This window comes from Ostrea edulis, chromosome 6 (genome assembly GCF_947568905.1).
Source record: "Ostrea edulis chromosome 6, xbOstEdul1.1, whole genome shotgun sequence".
Taxonomy (NCBI): Eukaryota; Metazoa; Mollusca; class Bivalvia; order Ostreida; family Ostreidae; genus Ostrea; species Ostrea edulis.
In genome coordinates, this window is record NC_079169.1 from 91,344,393 (window position 1) to 91,363,734 (window position 19,342).

The 19,342-nt window shown below is 34.8% G+C and overlaps 1 protein-coding gene across 2 annotated transcripts in view; it reads right to left on the minus strand.

Moving 5' to 3' along the window:
• Positions 1-974: 974 nt before the first annotated feature.
• LOC125647468 (signal peptide, CUB and EGF-like domain-containing protein 1) overlaps positions 975-19,342 on the minus strand; it is a 32,901-nt gene continuing 14,533 nt past the window's right edge. For both annotated transcript variants that reach the window (XM_048874139.2, XM_048874141.2), the window contains 21 exons: positions 17,743-17,862; positions 17,444-17,566; positions 16,083-16,205; positions 15,010-15,129; positions 14,620-14,736; positions 13,386-13,502; positions 12,927-13,049; positions 10,721-10,837; positions 10,372-10,494; positions 8,910-9,119; positions 8,491-8,610; positions 8,198-8,356; positions 7,787-7,889; positions 7,579-7,682; positions 7,111-7,275; positions 6,711-6,878; positions 5,937-6,098; positions 5,631-5,828; positions 5,352-5,504; positions 3,409-3,488; positions 975-2,147 (listed from right to left, as the gene is read on the minus strand). In XM_048874139.2, the coding sequence (XP_048730096.2) occupies positions 2,004-2,147; positions 3,409-3,488; positions 5,352-5,504; positions 5,631-5,828; positions 5,937-6,098; positions 6,711-6,878; positions 7,111-7,275; positions 7,579-7,682; positions 7,787-7,889; positions 8,198-8,356; positions 8,491-8,610; positions 8,910-9,119; positions 10,372-10,494; positions 10,721-10,837; positions 12,927-13,049; positions 13,386-13,502; positions 14,620-14,736; positions 15,010-15,129; positions 16,083-16,205; positions 17,444-17,566; positions 17,743-17,862 (2,849 nt within the window). In that variant the 3' untranslated portion in view covers positions 975-2,003. The remainder of the gene's footprint in view (positions 2,148-3,408; positions 3,489-5,351; positions 5,505-5,630; positions 5,829-5,936; positions 6,099-6,710; positions 6,879-7,110; positions 7,276-7,578; positions 7,683-7,786; positions 7,890-8,197; positions 8,357-8,490; positions 8,611-8,909; positions 9,120-10,371; positions 10,495-10,720; positions 10,838-12,926; positions 13,050-13,385; positions 13,503-14,619; positions 14,737-15,009; positions 15,130-16,082; positions 16,206-17,443; positions 17,567-17,742; positions 17,863-19,342) is intronic.

Here is a 19,342-nt window from a genome sequence, read left to right on the forward strand (position 1 = left end):
AGCAAACAATAGATGTTGCTAGAAAGTAACATTTGGGAGAGGACAAGTGTGTCTTTTGACGAATAGCATGACCCCTGGGTCGAGGCCTCTGCTGGTGGACTGTTAGTCCCCGAGGGTCTCTACAGCCCAGTAGCTAAGTACTTCATTACTAGCTTGAAAATACGGATGTATATTTAATTGCTGTGATAAAATTTAGAAATTCATTTCAAAATTAAGGATTATCTCCCTCATGCATAGCTCTTATCCTTAGACGAATTTGACTCCGCTTTTTTTGGAACTCTGTTTTTCCCTATAATAGCTCTAGCAAGTTTATTGTTATTTCGGATTTCAAACATTTCGGTTGAGCATCACTGAAGAGACATTATTTTTCGAAATGAGCATCTGGTGCATCAAAAATGGTACCGTGCAAGGTGAAAATAACGAACAGTGATCAATCTCATAACTCCTATAAGCAATACAAAACAGATAGTTGGGCATACACGGACCCCTGGGCACACCAGGGGTGGGATCAGGTGCCTAGGAGCAGTAAGCATCTCCTGTTGACCGGTCACACCCGCCGTGAGCCCTATATCCTGATCAGGTAAACGGAGTTATCCGCAGTCAAAATCAGTGTTCCAAGAACGGCTTAACAATCGGTATGAAACACTTCAGACAGCATTTGACCCAATGATAGGTTGTATTGACGAACTATATCGTTATAACGACCATAGAATTTACGAAATGCTGACATCAATCGAGACTGTTAAAACCCCTGTACCATCAACTTGCTTGTCAGTAGCTTACCTCGATTTAAAACCTGACTATACGCAGAACAAGCTCTTGCATATCGAATCAGTTGAGATATATAAACACCATATGCAGGTGATAATGGAATATTGCTACATAAATATGGGAAGTATAAGTTTTACATAGAGATGATGATGATGATGGTGACTTTTTGTATATACTGCAACCGTTATTATAAAGACAGCAGATACAAAAATTCAATTTATTTTGATTTAAACAAAGCTTTACAATTTTACATATCAGTCAGTGTTCTATTCACGATCACAAAATGGCAGGCACAAACATGACAAAAAATGCATCAATGGTAATTATTTCTCGGATCTACAATGATAATTGCGTCCATTCATGATATCTGTTTCCAGGTTATTCGGGTCTCAATTTCATATGAAGGAAGTGAGAATGAGACCTAATTTTAACTCGTTAGTTTTATTGCCACCGGAACTGGTGTTTCGTGATATCTTTTAAAAGAAGAGTATGAGTTACCTTTTTCATTTCTGTATAAATAGTAGTTATTCTGACATTAATCAACATATCCAGATATAAAATTCTCACAATAACATTATTTTCAAATCTTTGATGTTGATCATTACATCTTCCGACGTTTAAAGTTTTAAACCAGCATGTTCCCTCGACATTAATGTTTTCATCTGAGATTTTGCAATTATATCATATTTCGACTAAAACAAGCGGTACAAGGATACAGAAAGCAGAAATCTTTCAGCATTTAAAAGGCAAATATTCAAACAATACACAATGCTTATGAAATTATCTTCTATAATTCAAAACTTCGAAAAGGAAGCTTTTTAGGTAATAATTAAATAAAGAAAGCGAATAGTAACGAAAATTTTCATACATTTCACCTGTGCCAACTTAACAAAAACAATTGTATAAAAGAGAAAAACAATCTATAAAACTCTATAGTTAAAATACAATATAAATACTAATTTGGCATGTAATGAGCATTTACATGTACATAGATACACAAAACAGTTTACTCTTGCAACTACAGGATTCTAAGTCTTGACTGCAGTTGCTTTGATTTAACAAGTCTTAAACAAATCCATGTACAAATGGCTTTAAGCCCGTCCTTGAAAGCAGGATAGCAGCATACATTTCTGTCTTATCTCCAATCCGGATCTGAATGTTTGTCTTAACTAATGTCCAGACATATTTACACTATTTAGCGACCTCTTCCTCTCTGCTGTTCAATCACACACTCACGTGGAAAAGAATCGTTGGACCTTTTCTGTTAATAATTGTATGAAAGAAGTCGGCATCATTGTGTGGGATACATTGGCGTATTTGAAATAGTTATAAGGCTGTGAAATCACCTCCATCAGCACGCTTAGGAGCTTCCGGTCCTGTAAAAGATTCATGTTTTGGAATCATGGTAGATGATAATATTCTAATTAGATATGAATGTCATATAAAAATAATATGACTAGAGTTGGGTCTATTTTTTAATCTACTTAAATGGAAAGAAACATTGAGTAACATGTTCATTTGACTTTTGCGCTTCCTTTAAATTCGTAGACGAACACATAACTATGGAAAGCAAACCCCTTACATCTACGTTACAGATTGATATGCGTGCAAGGTACGAAAATGTGTATGCATGTCCAAAAGTAAAAATGAAATTTAGAATAATCCTCGTTCTCTTATGGAACCGATCTTCATGAACACAATGGCATGGAACAATCACATGAAAATTACATCACCGATGGCCTTGAAAAGTTTTCAATTGATCACGATCAATGACAGACAGTCATATATTGTCAATCAAGCAAATGATACAACATATCAGTATATCCAGGCCAATCTGCAATGATCTTTGACCATGAACCCAAATTTTATAGGGATCATCTACTCCTGAAGATGTACCAGTGTACCAAGTTTGATGTCTGTTAAGTAAAGGGTTCTCAAAATATTTAATAGATAGTAAATTCTTATATCCAGCTTGACCATGTGATATCAAAGTCAACAGGGTTCATCTACTCCTTGCAATGTACCGAGTTTGATGTCTGGTAAGCAAAGCTACTCCTTAAGATGTACCAGAGTCAAGTTTAATGTGTGTTAAGCAAAGGGTTTTTAAGACATTTAACTGACAGTATCTTCCTATGTCCAGCATGACCCTTAAACTTTGATCACGTGACTTCAAAATCAATAGAGGTCATAAACTCCTTAAGATGTAAAAGTGTCCCGAGTTTGATGTCTGTCAACCAAATGATTCTTAAGACATTGAGCGGTCAGTATCTTCCTATGTCCAGTTTGACCCTTGATTGAAATTTGACCATGTAACCTAAACATCAATAGGGATCATTTACTTCTTAAGATGTGTTATTGTACCAAGTTTGATGTCTGCCAAGCAAAGGGTTCTCAAGATATTGAGCAGACGGTATCTTCCAATGTCCAGAGTGGATTGCCCTTGAAGTTTTGACCTCACAATCCATAGGGGACCTCTTCTACTCATAACTAACCCACATATGAAATATCATTAGGATCAAGTGAATGGATCTCAAGATATTGAACGGACAACATGTGGTCTACCGACTGACATACCGACCGACAGGTTCAAAGCAATATGCCCCTTTTCTTTGAAGGGGGGATAATAAAGGAACAAACCTTGAGGATGGACTGGTGTTGATAGGAACTGTATAATCTTCCATCTCGCACAATGTCCTCAATTAATGGCTGATAGTCCTCTGAAATTGTTACATGTAAAACTTATACGGTACCAATTTTGATGCACCAGATGCGCATTTCGACAAATAATGTCTCTTCAGTGATGCTCAACCGAAATGTTTGAAATCCGAAATAACTATGAAGTTTTAGATCTAAATATAGCCAAAAACAGCGTGCCAAACAAGTGGAGTCAAATTCGTCCAAGGATAAGAGCTATGCATGAGGGAGATAATCCTTAATTTTGAAATGAATTTCTAAATTTTATAACAGCTTTACGTACACCTCATAATCATACTTGCATATTTAAAAGATAATACATATTAGTATTGGCTTTGCCTCGGACTAGAATGATACTCCCTCACTGGAGTCGCGCGTCATGTGACTGCCATCTAAATTTCTTATATTTTTAAAAAAAAAAGATTATTACTATAATTTAGACAGCAACATGGCATCTGCAACGTCTTTTTAATTGAATTACTTCCCTATACATATTTACATTAAGACATTGGTCCTCGACAGAATAAAACATTTATTAGGTTTGTTACTGACATTCTACAGAAATCAACTTCGCTTCGCCTTCTATGGACTTTAATTAACAACCCCATACATTTCTGTAGATAGTCAGTTACAAGCCTGTTTTAAAAGTAATAATGACTGTGTGGGTACAAATCTAAGTGTAAAGGTTTACATTTTGTAAGTTTACGGAGGTGTTTCCGTCATTTTGCTTTACGTTGCTGTGAAGTTGTGTACGTTTTGTAAAAATAGAAGTTGTTTACAGGAATTAAATGATAGGAATTAAATAACCGTGTAATTCAATAATAGGAATCTAATAATCTAGTAATTCAATGATAGGAATTAAATTATCGAGTAATTCAATGATAGGAATTAAATAACCATGTAATTCAATGATAGGAATTAAATAACCGTGTAATTCAATGACAGGAATTAAATAACCGAGTAAATCAATGAAAGGTGAAGATAAGGAACAGTGATCAATCTCATAACTCCTATAAACAATACCAAATAGAGAGGGGGTAAACACGGACCTCGGGATATACCAGAGGTGGATCAGGTGCCTAGGAAGAGTATGCATCCCCTGTCGACCGGTCACACCCGCCGTGAGCACTATATCTTGATCAGGTAATCGGAGTTATCCGTAGGAATTAAATTAGCGAGTAATTCAATGATAGGAATTATACAACCTAGTAATTCAATGATAGGAATTAAATAATCAAGTAATACAATGATCAATTTAAACAATCATTCACACAATGAAAGGATTTAAACGACCGAGTAAGACATTGACGAGAATTAAACAACTAAGTAATATATCAAAAAACCGAATAAATCAATGATAGAAATTAAATAACTAATATTAGTATAGGAATCAAACGAGTTATACAATGGAAAGAATTTGATAATCGAGGACTGTACGAGCTTCATCAGAGATAAACTGATTAACGGTGACTATTTATCGCGACCGAGATGATCTAGACGCATTAAAGCACTCAGTCTGGTTTCCCGCCAAGAAATAGTCCCTCCAATTGGAGGGTTCTCGCAAACCTCTCCAATTTTTTCTCCCGCGAATAAAAGTTGGTTTAAAGTATTACAGAAAAATTGCTATCATGTAAAACTTATACGGTACCAGTTTTGATGCACCAGATGCGCATTTCGACAAATAATGTCTCTTCAGTGATGCTCAACCGAAATGTTTGAAATCCGAAATAACTAAATATAGCCAAAAACAGCGTGCCAAAAAAGTGGAGCCAAATTCGTCCAAGGATAAGAGCTATGCATGAGGGAGATAACCCTTAATTTTGAAATGAATTTCTAAATTTTATAACAGCAATTAAATATGAATATGTAAAACGAACAAGTATTACCATTGTAAGTCACAAACGGAATGGAAAACCCCCCTGCTGTGTTCTGCGAGTCAGACTTAAACTGAATCCACAGTCTTCTGCTCCTAGAGGTAAAAGCTCTTGGTTTTTCTGTTGTTTCACAAACTTCGTAGGTGGTCAGTGACGAGGGTTTACCTGGCGATGAGAATTATATTTAGCATGCTTTTTACTAACGCTGAATTTTATTTATTATCTATGTATTATTCATTCATCTATTATCATTATATTCATTTTAGATGTGACTAAGCTACCCACACTCACTTGATTTACGTAGGACCAGCTTATCGCCACATTGATCCTCTTTTGGCAGGAATATTTCCGGAATGATCACAAGAATTCGTCGTTTCTTTCCTGGTTTAATCTTCCAGGTACACTGGATACTATTTGGATAATCGCCAGGAAAGTTTGGGCTCTCAATGTATCCTTGAAGCTTACCTATATGCCCTCCACATTTTTGATCTGTGAAAACCCTCAGCACTTTCTGATTCATGCATAAAATAAGGTATTTCATGTATACTTTTGTTCAAATTTTATTAGCTCATTTGAAGGTAACCCCTTTAATCTTACTTTTGCAATCGGACTGATTTGTAGATCCAACAAAGTCTGTTGAAGTACTGACTGGGCATGCGTAGCAAAAGTTAAGACCTGCAGTCGGCTGATAGGTCCCAACTGGACAAGGCCGGCATTGGTGCCTCAGAACATCAAAGAAATTTCCGGCAGCACACGTGACTGTGATGTACATATAAATCGACAAAAATAAATATAATTCAAATGTTCTGTTATATATATTATGTACAACTGTTTATTTCCATGGGGTAAACATTTCGTGTTTTGAGAAGAAGAAAAAAACCCAGACATGTCATGGCGACTGGATTTCACGGTTGAGTTGGCTATTCTTTAAATGTAATTCAGTTTCGTTGAGGATTTAAATCCATGGTATGCCAGCATCACAAAAACAACAAAATTAATCTGTCATGAAAAATACCGATCTCACAGTTTAACTAAGAAGGAATAACACACCACAAAAATCTTATATGGATGAACAGTTGAGGATATGTACAATAAAATCTTGAAATTGAAAAGTTTCAAATTTACCTTATTTAGTTAAAACTTTAATTGTAATAGAAAATAATATTGAAAATAGAATTAAAACCCCTGCTAAACTCGTACGAACGAACTACAGATCGTACACGTACTGAACAATGGGATTAGATTAAAAAGAATATTTCATATATATATTGTTGATGTTTATATTTTCATTCAAGTTTCAAAAAGGAGCATAGTCATTGTGACGATGTATTATCCCTCCTTAAACTGAATAAGGGTGTTTTTATCCCTTACCTTTCGTGCTGCAGTCTCGGAAAGATGATGCACCATCACGTAAAGTTGTTAGACCCACACCACAGTCAATACAACTGGTTCGTCCATATTCGGTCTGATATTTACCCCGCTGACATTTTTTACATGGATTTTGTCCATCAGAGGAATAAGTACCAGGACCACAAAGAACTACAACATATAATAAATATCTTTTCACAAATGAAGAATAGTTACCAGGATAAAAAAGAATAACAACATATTATAAATTTCTTTTCACAAATTACCCCTGCACCTTTCTGAGAAATAACATTTCTATTTATTGAGATATTTTGACATGTACCCACCTGTTACATGATGGGTTTACGATTGAATTTTAGATAGTTTGATGATATTTTTTAGTTCGAAAATTACATGTAATTACCAGAACATTCACTCGTACTCTTTGCCCCCAACATTCCTCCCCCTGTCAAGTTGGAGGGACACTTTTTGCACTTCGTTTGTCCCTCCGTATCCTGGTAGGTCCCTGGACTACATAGTTCACACGTATCACTACTGCTGTTATAAAACGATCCCATACTGCAATCCACTATCAACCAAAAGAAACATCATTATGAATCCAATAGAACTGTGCTCTGTTATAAAAACTGCTAGTATGAAAATTAGTTTATAAAAGAAATACATAGTTACCATGTGAGTTTAACTTGATAAAATGAACTGTGTGTAACGCTGTATTAAGAAAGAATATTGTGTTGGGTTGGTTTTAGATAGTCAGATTCTATTTTGAAATACTTTTATCGGATGGTATGTTGCATGAAAACATAAACACACAATAATCCATAGCATTGCAATGTTATGCTATTCATAATTTTGGAATAGTCTTTTAACTTACCACAAGCTCTATCCGCCTTTATGCTGCCCACGGGACATTTATAACCGTATACCTTCTTTGTCTTCAATGATCTTTTAGCGAAAGATACGTCCTGTTTATCGTATCTAAAATGATATATATGCATATCATTATAGATATATGTAGAATATGAATACATTGACAATATGAAAACACACTGTGTTCCTTTTTAATGTGCATGTTTGAATACCTAAAGAATAGCTGCTCCTTGTTGACCAGCTTTCTGAGTGTTTTGTAGGCCTTCTTTAGCCGTCTCTCTGTTCTTTTCAATGTGCAAGGAATGTCACATTTTTCTGAAAATTTTGATATGAAAAAGTGAAGATAACAAATGGTGATCAATCTCATAACTCCTATAAAGGATACAAAATTAAGATTAGGGCAAAGACGGATCCCCTGGAAACACCAAAGGTATGTGTAAAACTGCTATACCACAATGGAATTTCAAGATAAACGGTTTTGACTTATTTTTCCAAAAAGTAGATATGTGGATTTTCTACAGTATATAGTTTAAATCAATTATACAATATTGACTTCATTGAAATATACATTTAAGGTAATTAATTCTACTGTATCTGACATAAAAAAGAGAAAAATTCCATACTAGTTACTGCGAAAGGTTCCACTTGCAGTTCCATTTGACCAGCAACCACTGTTTTAGAGCTGTTCTTTGCTAGTCTTCGGAATTTCTTCGGAATTTTTTTGCAGTCTATTTGAACGTAATTAATTTTGCACGAATTTCTACATTTAAATTTCTTTAATGCTGTAAGAGAATGGAAATCGTATTCAGAAAATGACAATATAAGAGTGGCGGAACAACAAATTGCAGAGAAATATTTCATTCAGCAGATAAGTCGATTCGTACAGATACAGTGTACATGTTACGGAGGGACCTACTGTTGAGTTGGATGGTGATATTTTGTCGTACTTCCTGTCTAAGGCGTCTTTTGACCCGACATCTGGTAGCAACAAATACAAACTTTATTGTTTTGGTAATGGATGGTGCGTGTGAATTTTCTAATAGACAAAAAAGAAGAATAAAAGATACTGAATAAATCTAATTATTGTCAATAGTTTAATTGCGATTCGTCTAATCTGTTTGAATTAAAAACTTCTATAAGGAAAAATTAAAAATTGAATTGAAATACAAGTTAGAAATTAGTGGTATTTAGCCAAATTAATTTATTTCATATGTGTAAATACAAATGTATGACGTACAGTTCTCAAATTGGAATTTACTCCTTAACTTTTAGAAATGTTTTAGGGGGAAACATCATAAATGAACTTGATGTTACAAATATATCACTTTCTCTTACTAGAGCAAAAAGGCAGTGTGATGTTTTGAAGATAATGAGACCACTGAAACTGTGTGCTAGCACCGCATTTGTAATATTTGTTGTTGTTCATGAGGCTGGACGGATGAGTGTTGGCTTCGCATCGAAGGGAACAGTATTGATCCGCTCCCGACTGCTTGCAAGCGGCCACTGTCTTCGCAGGCGATTCAAAGGGCAAACATTTGTTCCATTCTGTGAGTAACAATGAGTTTTTTTAATTGCACAGTAATATTTGTATTTCAAGGAAATCAATTTCTACATAATATTAGGCAAACACCTCATAAACCTCAAAAAATATTTTGAACAATTGTCTGTCATGGACGATATGGATTCTGGATATCTCCCTTCAGATGTGAGTAATGTTCAAGACCCCAGCGGTGACGTAGAATATGTCATTCTTCCTGCTCTTCGACTGATACCATTGGGGCCGTTAAGATAATTTGTATGGACTGCTTTTAATAAAGAGATATAACGGATTTCTTTCAAATTGAATTACTGTTAAAATGTTAAAAATGATAATGAAAATGTGAATGTACGTAATATAAAAATACATCCATTTTATTGTTTGTTTTGTTTGTGTTTTGTTTTACATCCCATTAGATTATCTTCACTCGCAGAGGCGTCACCACCAACAGGTATAAAGAATGGGCTTATACAGTGAAGTTGTCATGGTCTACACGTTTGGTCTCAGACAGCTATATCAAAGGGTGTCGTGTCTTTTTAGGTAATTTAGAAATACTTGATAAATGTAGTACCATTAGTCCTAAGGTGGTATTACCTTCTTCTTTGTGAGAAAGATTCCTCTATATAGGACTTTCGTCTCACATCCCCATCCCACATAAAAGAACAATACAAAATTCACAACTTGCTCTCGTTCCATAAAATATGATAGGAATAACCAAATTTAACCCTTTCTGAACAACATCCAAAATCTCAGAGATTAGTTCTAGCCCAAATAAGGTATCTTGGAACTTACAATTCAGATTTGTTCAAAACTATAGAGCAGGAAACTAAACCCTACGTTTACGTCAAGTACATTTTTTTCTACAGCTGCGCGAGAGGGCACAAAATAAAAAAAACCCACCAAACAACATTTCTAAAGACTTGGATAAAATATTCATTTCGTGTATAACAAAATACCAGATAAGCAAAATATGAAACGTAACTTAGGTGATCCAATCCCAGGAAGAAAATATAATTTTGTGTGGTTGACGTAAGACGCACGAGGTTAATTAAGACGTGAAACTTAAGTCATTTCCCAAGCATGTGCAAAGTAACATTGCTGAAATTCAGGTAGACAATACATCCAAGAACATTTTTATGGCAAAACATTTAAATGCTGAATATTTTTGTAAGCAAAATAAAGCATGACACTTTACCATGCCCCATTGTAAAGATTAGGTTAGGGAAAAGAACATGTATTTTATTGATATAAAACACATACCTATGCAGTCTTTTCCATTGGAATGTAACTTGTAGCCGGTCTTACAGAAACACTTAAAGCCTCCCTGTTTGTTAACACAAGAGTGCTGACATCCACCGTTCTGATCCAGACATTCATTCTTATCTAACGAAGAAGAGTTTAAAGCAATTTGTGTAGGCACGGATCGATATGCCAAGTACAATGTAAAAATGTGTTGTTTTGTTTAAAAGCACTTCAAAAGATGACCATGCTTATTTTCACACCGTAATCTAATTATGTAATTAATTTGGCAAAATTAGACATTTTAGCAAGTTATAAATTGTTAATGAGTTCTAGATTACGTCTGGGGTGTATTTCTTTTGAATCGTACCCGCACAGTGTGTCACGCCGTATCGCTGGTACCCCTGCTTACACGTGCAGTAATAACTTCCTGGCGTATTCACACAGTTATGATCACAGGTTGTATTCAATTCACATTCGTTGATGTCTGTGGAATGAAAATAAATTTGTAATGAACTCAACGTTAGTCCAGGAAGTGATTCGTAAACATACTTGAGCACGATTCCTGGCAGCTTTGTCCATCACAACATATTAAACTTAAATCATATTTATCACTTAAATACTCGATGTTATAAACTTTCAGAACTTATAACAAGTTTAAACAACAAAAATCAATATATGCACCCATGGTGCATAAGCCGAGTTGCATGGGATACATTGTAAAGTCATGATGTGGCATATTTATAATTGTGAAGAACTAATTTCAGTTTTAAACTTTTCAAGTTACTGTCCAGAAACCATATTTGTCTGAAGTTTTCAATCTATTTTTGGTCACTGTGACCTTGACCTTTGACCTTTTTTCTCCAAAATTAATAGGGGCCTTGCTTTGATGGTATCCAACAATATAACCAAGTTTCATTTGATTCAAATTAAAAAAAATTCAAGTTATTTTCCGGAAACTAATTTTTTGGGGAATTTTAAATCTATTTTCGGTCACTGTGACCTTCACCTTTGACCCATTTTCTCCAAAATCAATAGGGGCCTTCCTTACCTGGTACATAACAATATCTTTAAGTATCATTTGATTGGGATTTAAACTTTCTGAGTTATCATCCGGAAACCAAATATTTCTGAAATTTTCATTCTATATTCGGTCACTGTGACCTTGACCTTTGACATTTTTTTCTCCAAAATCAATAGGGGTCTTCCTTACCTCGTCCCCAACAATATATCAAAGTTTCATTTGATTCAGATTTAAACTTTATGAGTTATCATCCGGAAACCAATTTTTTTGTTGAAATTTTCATTCTATTTTCGGTCACTGTGACCTTGACCTTTGACAATTTTTTCCCCAAAATCAATAGAGGTCTTCCTTACCTGGTACCCAACAATATATAAAAGTTTCATTTGATTAGATTGTAGACTTTTCGAGCTATCATCCGGAAACCAATTGTTGACGCCCGCCCGCCTGCCCGCCCGCATCACCAAACCAATAGCCGAGTTCAACTTCGTTGCAACTCGGCTAAAAATTCATAAAATCTGAACAAGAATTTATTCTGTCTATTTTCATACTAAGTTTGTGCATACATGTATATATATATGTGAAATCATAAGTATCGTACATGTAGATGAATGTCATGCCCCTGAGGTCCTAATTTAGAAAATAAAGAATTCAATTCTATTCTATTCGTATAGAACAGTTATGGGACTTCTGTTTGAAGGAATCGGAGAGTAAAGAGTTATATGTGATAAGGGCCTAATTTGAACCTTAAGCATTGTGAACTACATGAGAAATATACAAAATATAACAGAACTACGATGCTATGTATGACCTGCTTTGCTCTATTTCTTGTATTTAACGTCTATCGTCCTTTTTATACTTGTTTTTCTTTTGTTTAAACAAAAGGACAGCATGGTTTATATTTATCCCTGAGAGACACATATAAGTAACCATGACAATGAAGTTCTTTGGTGTACTTTATGTTTTTGGCGGAAAGCATAATGGTATGAAAGTGAAACTCGGAGAAAAGTTATAAATTTCAAATATCATATGTTAGGCTTACAATATAAACGATCAACATGACCAGTCGACAAGGGATGCTTACTCCTCCTAGGCACCTGATTCCACTCTGGTATATCTAGGGGTCCGTGTTTGCCCAACTCTCTAATTTGTATTGCTTATAGGAGTTGTGAGATTGATCACTGTTCGTTATCAGAGAGTAGGACAAACGTTGCACATCAAAATAGACTAACTATTGAATTCACAATATGGGGCTATAATAGCTCCCCGTTATACTCTGTCCTTTGGTTGTGTGTGTTTGTGTAAACAATTTGCAAAGGTGAAGATAGCGAGCAGTGATCCATCGTATAACCCGTATAAGGGTAGAAAGTTAAGAGTTGGGCAAACACGGACCCCTGGATATACCAGAGGTGGAATCAGGTGCCTAGGAGGAGTAACCATCCTCTCAACCGGTCACATCCTATCAAATAAAAGATATGTACAATGTAGCAAGGCGGCTCGAGATGACTTAGATACTGATCATGAGAAAAGGTAAACCAGTGTAGAAATCACTAACCGACACAAACTCTCTGGTTATATTGGACTTTGAAGCCCTTTGGACAAACACATTCAAAACTTCCCTCCGTATTGAGGCATTTGTGACTACATCCACCATTGTTTTCTGCGCATTCATCTTCATCTGAAATATCCAGAATATTGTCGCCTTAGTCAGGTGTTAGTGTTCAGTTCAAATATCATGAAAGACGATTATATTAAAAAATTATTTTGTAGATCTAGCTATAACGAATGATATACCGTATAGTAGAGTTTGCTGGCGGGACATAAATTTGGAAAATTTGAGTCTATAAGGTATACCATTGAATTTGGTGGATACAGTTTTGGTTAACTAATTTTACTTCTTTATACAATGTATACTGATGTACTTAAATTTAGTGATTTGTCTTTTAGCCAATCTTTGGAAACCCCCAAAATAGGTCAAAATTATATAACCGCGAAGAAACCAGCTATACGGTACCTAAACAGGTGCGTCCGTCTTGGTGAAGATGGAAGCCATGGGGGCACTGACACGTGGGTCCCGCTCGTGTGTCAATACATTCCCTGTCACACCCACCATTATTCACATCACAGGAAGCTGGCACAAAAGAAACGTCAATATTGTTATTTGAAGAGATGATGATGTAATCTAAATCATATTGCTTTTTATAGTAGACTACCAAAGCTAGTTGACATCTTTTATGTACTATTATACAAACTTTGTCTCATGAAATAATTTTGATTTTTCCTTTTTATCAGATTTTGTAAATGTAACACAATATAGTCATAAACATACTTATAATAATTGATTTATGACCCTAGTGTTTCGAGAGCTCAACACATCTTTCTTGTCTAGTTAACTCGTCATAGCGTGCAGACGAACTAATTGGTAGCTATGAGAGCTACAGGTAAATTTGACTTTACTTAATGTCATTGTTAACCCTTTAATTGTAAATTCAATTAAAAACTAATTAGTACAAGGCTTTTTATGGCATTTTAATGACTTTTTTAATTATCTAACTTGTTAGAACATCGCCAAAAAAGTGTCTCGATATATTTCTTTAAAAACATAGTGTAATTCATTTTTTTCTGTCTGAGATGAAAGAGAGAAGGTTATTGACTACCAGATGATAATGTGAACTTTTTCAAGACGATTTACAGATAAGCATTATTTCTCTCTTACTATTTTTACGACAAATAACATGAAAACGATGATCAAAGAAACGAAATTTTATGTGTTAATTCGATGTATTTCATGTAATTATATCACAATTATGATCATCTAACGTTAATGTCAAGCCTTCTACGTATTTAAAACGCAAATAGGAGAAAAATGTACTTTAAGATTCCACTAAATCTTTGGTTTGGCTTATACCACATGATGATCATATGATATGAAATATCATCTCGCTGAGGGGGTTAATGAAATATCGATTTTATTGTTTCAAAAATAAAAGTAATGGATTTGAAACAATGATACAACAGAATTGTGAAAATGGTTGATAAGGATTGAAATACGATGCTATGTAAGGTGTACTTCATAGGAGAAAGTCCTTACTCAAACGACATCACACTGAACGTCTACGAACGTACATTTATTTTGGTGTTGTGCTTGTATATCACATTTCTTCATGAAGCGCTTATTAGCATCATATACACACTATACTTATACAGATGGTATTATTTTCCATTAGTAGATCATATACACACTATACCTATACAAGTGGTATTATTTTCCATTAGTAGATATTTTGGGGCACAGCTACAGATCGGTCCAGATGGAGAATTGGAACAATTGTGCTGACAACCTCCATTTCCTACTGCACAGGTTTCTGTTTCACAAAATCGAATGGTCAAGAATTATACATAAATGAATATCTTTTATGGACTAAGATTTGTTTTCTACAAAACTTATCTGTGTACGCAACTTTACTCGTCTTAATATCGATTTTCAGATCTTTTGTCTACCATTTTTTTTTTAAAAATACCTAATTGATGTAATGAATAAACAATAAATTTCTTCATAAAAAAGTTCAATCAACTGTCATATAACTTCCCCGAAGATAAATTGATATGAATGAATACCAGAACGCATGCGTACTAACGTTGACACTGTTTCCCGTCAGGCATCAGGATATAGCCAACCCTACACGCACACTGAAGACTAGATCCTGAACTGTTGCAGTGATGATCACAACCTATATTCTCCGTGCACCAAGTTCCATCTGTTCAAAAACCAATGTCACGTTGTCAGCATCACTTCCAGTCTGTGAGATACTACCATAAGCATACCCCCGCAACAAAGATGCCTTAAGTGATTTCTATTTTCACACAAAGTCTCTAAACTTTACATGTTGATTTCCACGTCATGAGGATGATCTCTATCGATTTTGGGGCGGTGAATGCAAAGGTCAAGTAAATTGGACACTGATATAAGAAAGGGCTTTTTCGGGGATTCAATGATATCCCTAATCAACTGGCGTTACCTCGTATAGCGAGTATAGAGACTTCATTTGGGATGGGTATGGTTCCTATCTCAAGTCCAAAGGTCAAATGCCAATTTAACTGGATTCTGAGACAGGAAAATTGCCCCTGGGTCACAAGTGACTTTCTTTTTCACCTGGATTCACAATTCATATTTGTCAAAGAAGCAAAAACACATTTTCCACCATCAAATACATTGATCTTTGCCCCATTGGGACAATACTAATTTGCCTTGAATTATTTCACCTGTAATTTTGTTTAAATGTTGAATAAATGAAATAGTACATGCATGTCTATTCAATTGCAATAAACATTAAATTCAAGATAGTATTTTAATACAACAATCTACAAAATTATAATGATTTCTTGATAGTGTTTCACGTCAGATTTTATGCAATTTATCTACAACCTTGTTAAACGCCACATACATTACAGTGTAAAAAGAGCCAGACATATCTTTGTTATAGCCTTGAAAATAATGAATAATAGCATATCCACTTGGATTAACAGTCACAACTAATCACCCTGAACATGCACTAAACACATATGCTGATATAAGTTCTAATGAACAAAGTGTGATAAGAAGAAATTCAACCTGACAAAACATTTAACAGACACTTATTTATGACGTAAATTGCTGGCAATTGAGTTTGAAAGTTACATTGTGAAAGATTTCGAGTAGAAAAAAACTTACGTTGGCAAGATCTCCCGTCCTTGGTCAAAGAGTATCCAGCATTACATTTGCACTCGTATCCTCCCATTGTGTTGAGGCATTGGTGGTGGCATCCGCCTCTGTTTTGTAAACATTCGTTCTTATCTAATGAAGGTAAAACGCAACATCGCTTGAGTTGTGTAATGATTGTGTACATAAAGTTGATGAAGTTGCTATCCCATACAAAAGAATGTCAGTGAATGTTACGGCAGTGCCAGGCACTCTTCAAATGTAAACCGATAATACAGGTTTTTCCAAAGATCACATTTGTTAATTCCCAATCCTTTCCATGTTCACAAACCGTGTAAATAATTTGTACGTTTTATTCGAAGCATGTTTTCGACTCTTTGTCAAAATACTTCAAATAACGTGAGTTTTTAAACGTACAATAATATAGGGTTATTGAACTTATATTGGTGAATATTGGCACGAGTTGGCTGTAAAAATGCACGAACTTGCGAGTGCATTTTGACAGCCAACGAGTGCCAATATTCACCTATATAAGTTCAATATCCCTTTTATTATATAGCTAAAGTATATAGTTGTTAAATTATATCCCTTTTTACTCAAACTACTCCAAAATAGACGAGAATTCATCAATATTGGCAGTGTGCAATAACAGCATGCATTTCCTAACTGTTCAATATTTAACCCGTCATCAATGCATGAAGCAAACTGATTTTGAAAATGGGGACGTCATAATTTATGTACAGTAAAACATTTTTATTTAAGTAAATATCAAATACCGGCTCTGTCAGATTCGGAGGACCGTCGTCTGCCATCTTGGCTTGTTTACGTCGTTACGGTAACGTCAATATTGAACGCTCATATTCGGAATGTTTCGGGCGCATACAATTTACGCAATGCAAAGTTAGCGTTCAATAAATTCTCAGGATATTGAACGCTAACATTCTCTAGATTTTACGCAGATTTATTTATTATTTTATCATGACCATTTATTAGCTATATAATAAGCAATGATACAGCACCCTATCTCGGCTAAGTGAGAGATGAGGAAAGTCATGAAAGTATGCATATAACCATGTATGATTGGAGTCACACTCCATTATAGTGACAAACTATACATACGTTTTGATATTCTATCAATATTTAATATAAAGTACTCGGTATTAAAGTATATATCATATTTCAACAAACAATTTTCTCTCTTTTATCTAACAATGAAAATCCGCCAAATTGAATAAATTAAAAACCTTTCATTAATGCCAATAATGAAATCCGGTAAAATGTACAACATTTATATTTCTTTTAGTACTACTAGATATGGCTACGTCCTAATGAAACTCCATAGATTTGACTAAAACAGAGAAGTAAGTATTTACCGATGCAGTTGTGCCCGTCATTATCCAGTCCAAACCCTTCTTTGCAGCTACAGGTGTAATTGCCTTTGGTGTTTTGACAGAAATGAACACATCCGCCGTTATCATATAGACATTCGTTTATTTCTAGCAAAAAACAAAACAGAAAATCTTAAGTTCTCTATTGTGAATTGCATTGTTTCATGCTTATCTTCATCAAATGGCAGGGCTAGTAGAATATGGGTATGAAAGGTCACTTGTTACTGATGGAAATGTTCTTTCAATTCTTTTGTTTAATACCATGTGTATTTCAAATGTATTACCGTAGCATAACTTTCCATTTCCATAGAAACCAGGCTTACAGCGACACCTATATCGCCGTCTTGTGTTTATGCATATAGCTTCCTTGTGACAATTGTGGGTACCTTTTTCACAGGCATTGCCTGAAATATAAAAAAAGAGATGGTAATTCGGGTGTCATGACATATTGTAATAAGTCTATTTAGAAATGTTTTGAATCTCAAAGATAAAATTTTAGCTGACACAGTAGAACTAACTCTGTCGGGATCATAAGACTGTCTGTAAAGAAATATTTCTTGCGGTCACTATCATGACCATCCCGTAAATTGACGCTATAATATTGTGACTGTCATCAATTTATCCTCATTCGACCCCATGCTACATATCAGGTCAATCTAGGGCCATTTTCCTCAAGACAGATGCAGTTTGTTTTGGTCAAAACTCTCGTAAACTTTCCCAGACAATATAATCATTTCACGATGTGTGGTCAATTTGTCTGATCGGAAGAAAGTAGAAAAAAAAAAAAATAACCCTAGAAACCACAGCCCTCTGACGCAGTCTTATGTCACTGTATTGTCCGTTACAGAAGTTTACATAGTTTACGTTGTCAAGATTCAGAACTTTAATAAATTATTTTTTTTATACAACTGAAGCAGACTCTGTTAAGGTGGGTGCATATTTTTAAATTCTCTTCATTTTTTCCTTTTTATTAGCAATATAACATATGATAGAATGGTCTATAGGGTATATTGATAAAATTCCAGTAATGGTTACTGTGGTTAAAACTGAATGCGCTGTCATTCTGTAGTCTTTTATGTAGTCGAAAGCTGAACAACTTGTTTTCTTTAAGGTTATGACCTCACAGAGTTTACAACCGGAAAAAGCATTATTAATAGGAAACAATGTTGACAGGTACAGAATCGAGGGGTCTATTAAGTTTACGTATCAATCATGGTTTGGAGCGATTCTCCTCGCTGATAAACACATTTTTATTATGTAAAATGAAATTATTTTTCGGGTAAGGTGTGGTCTCAAACGACCACCTTGTAGCAGCTCATCCAAACGTAGATCACATATTTATTTCTCTTTGAACGGTGAAAGTCAACTGATCGCAAGTGGAGTGGAAAACCCAAGTTCTTAACTGATCCTCAAAAACAGTCCAAAGTAGTTATATAATTCGAAATTGCGATGGTGCAGTCATAATTTGAACATTGATCAGTCAGAAAGACTTGTGATTAAATCGGTGATGCTTTTCACTCCTACTTCCCATGCAATTTTTTTCCCACAAAGATGTAAGAAAAACTTGTACAATTTCCAAAGTGTATCTGTAAATGGATCTCTGTTAAACTGGTCAAGTTCTGTATATTTGACACTTCTATACATACACAGTGTATCAGTGAACGTGTAATTGGGAATATCAGTTTTCTTGTTTGAATAATCCTCTTTTAGTACATTTTATCTTACCTTATGCGAGGGTTTTAATAAAATAAAAGTTCTCAAGTAACATAAGACTCTGGTTAATATGTAACTAAACGTCTGCATGTCTATACAGTATACGAAAATGATTGTTGAACCTTACTTCAATAATTTTCCTATATGTCTGCAACTTTTTTCAAGACGATG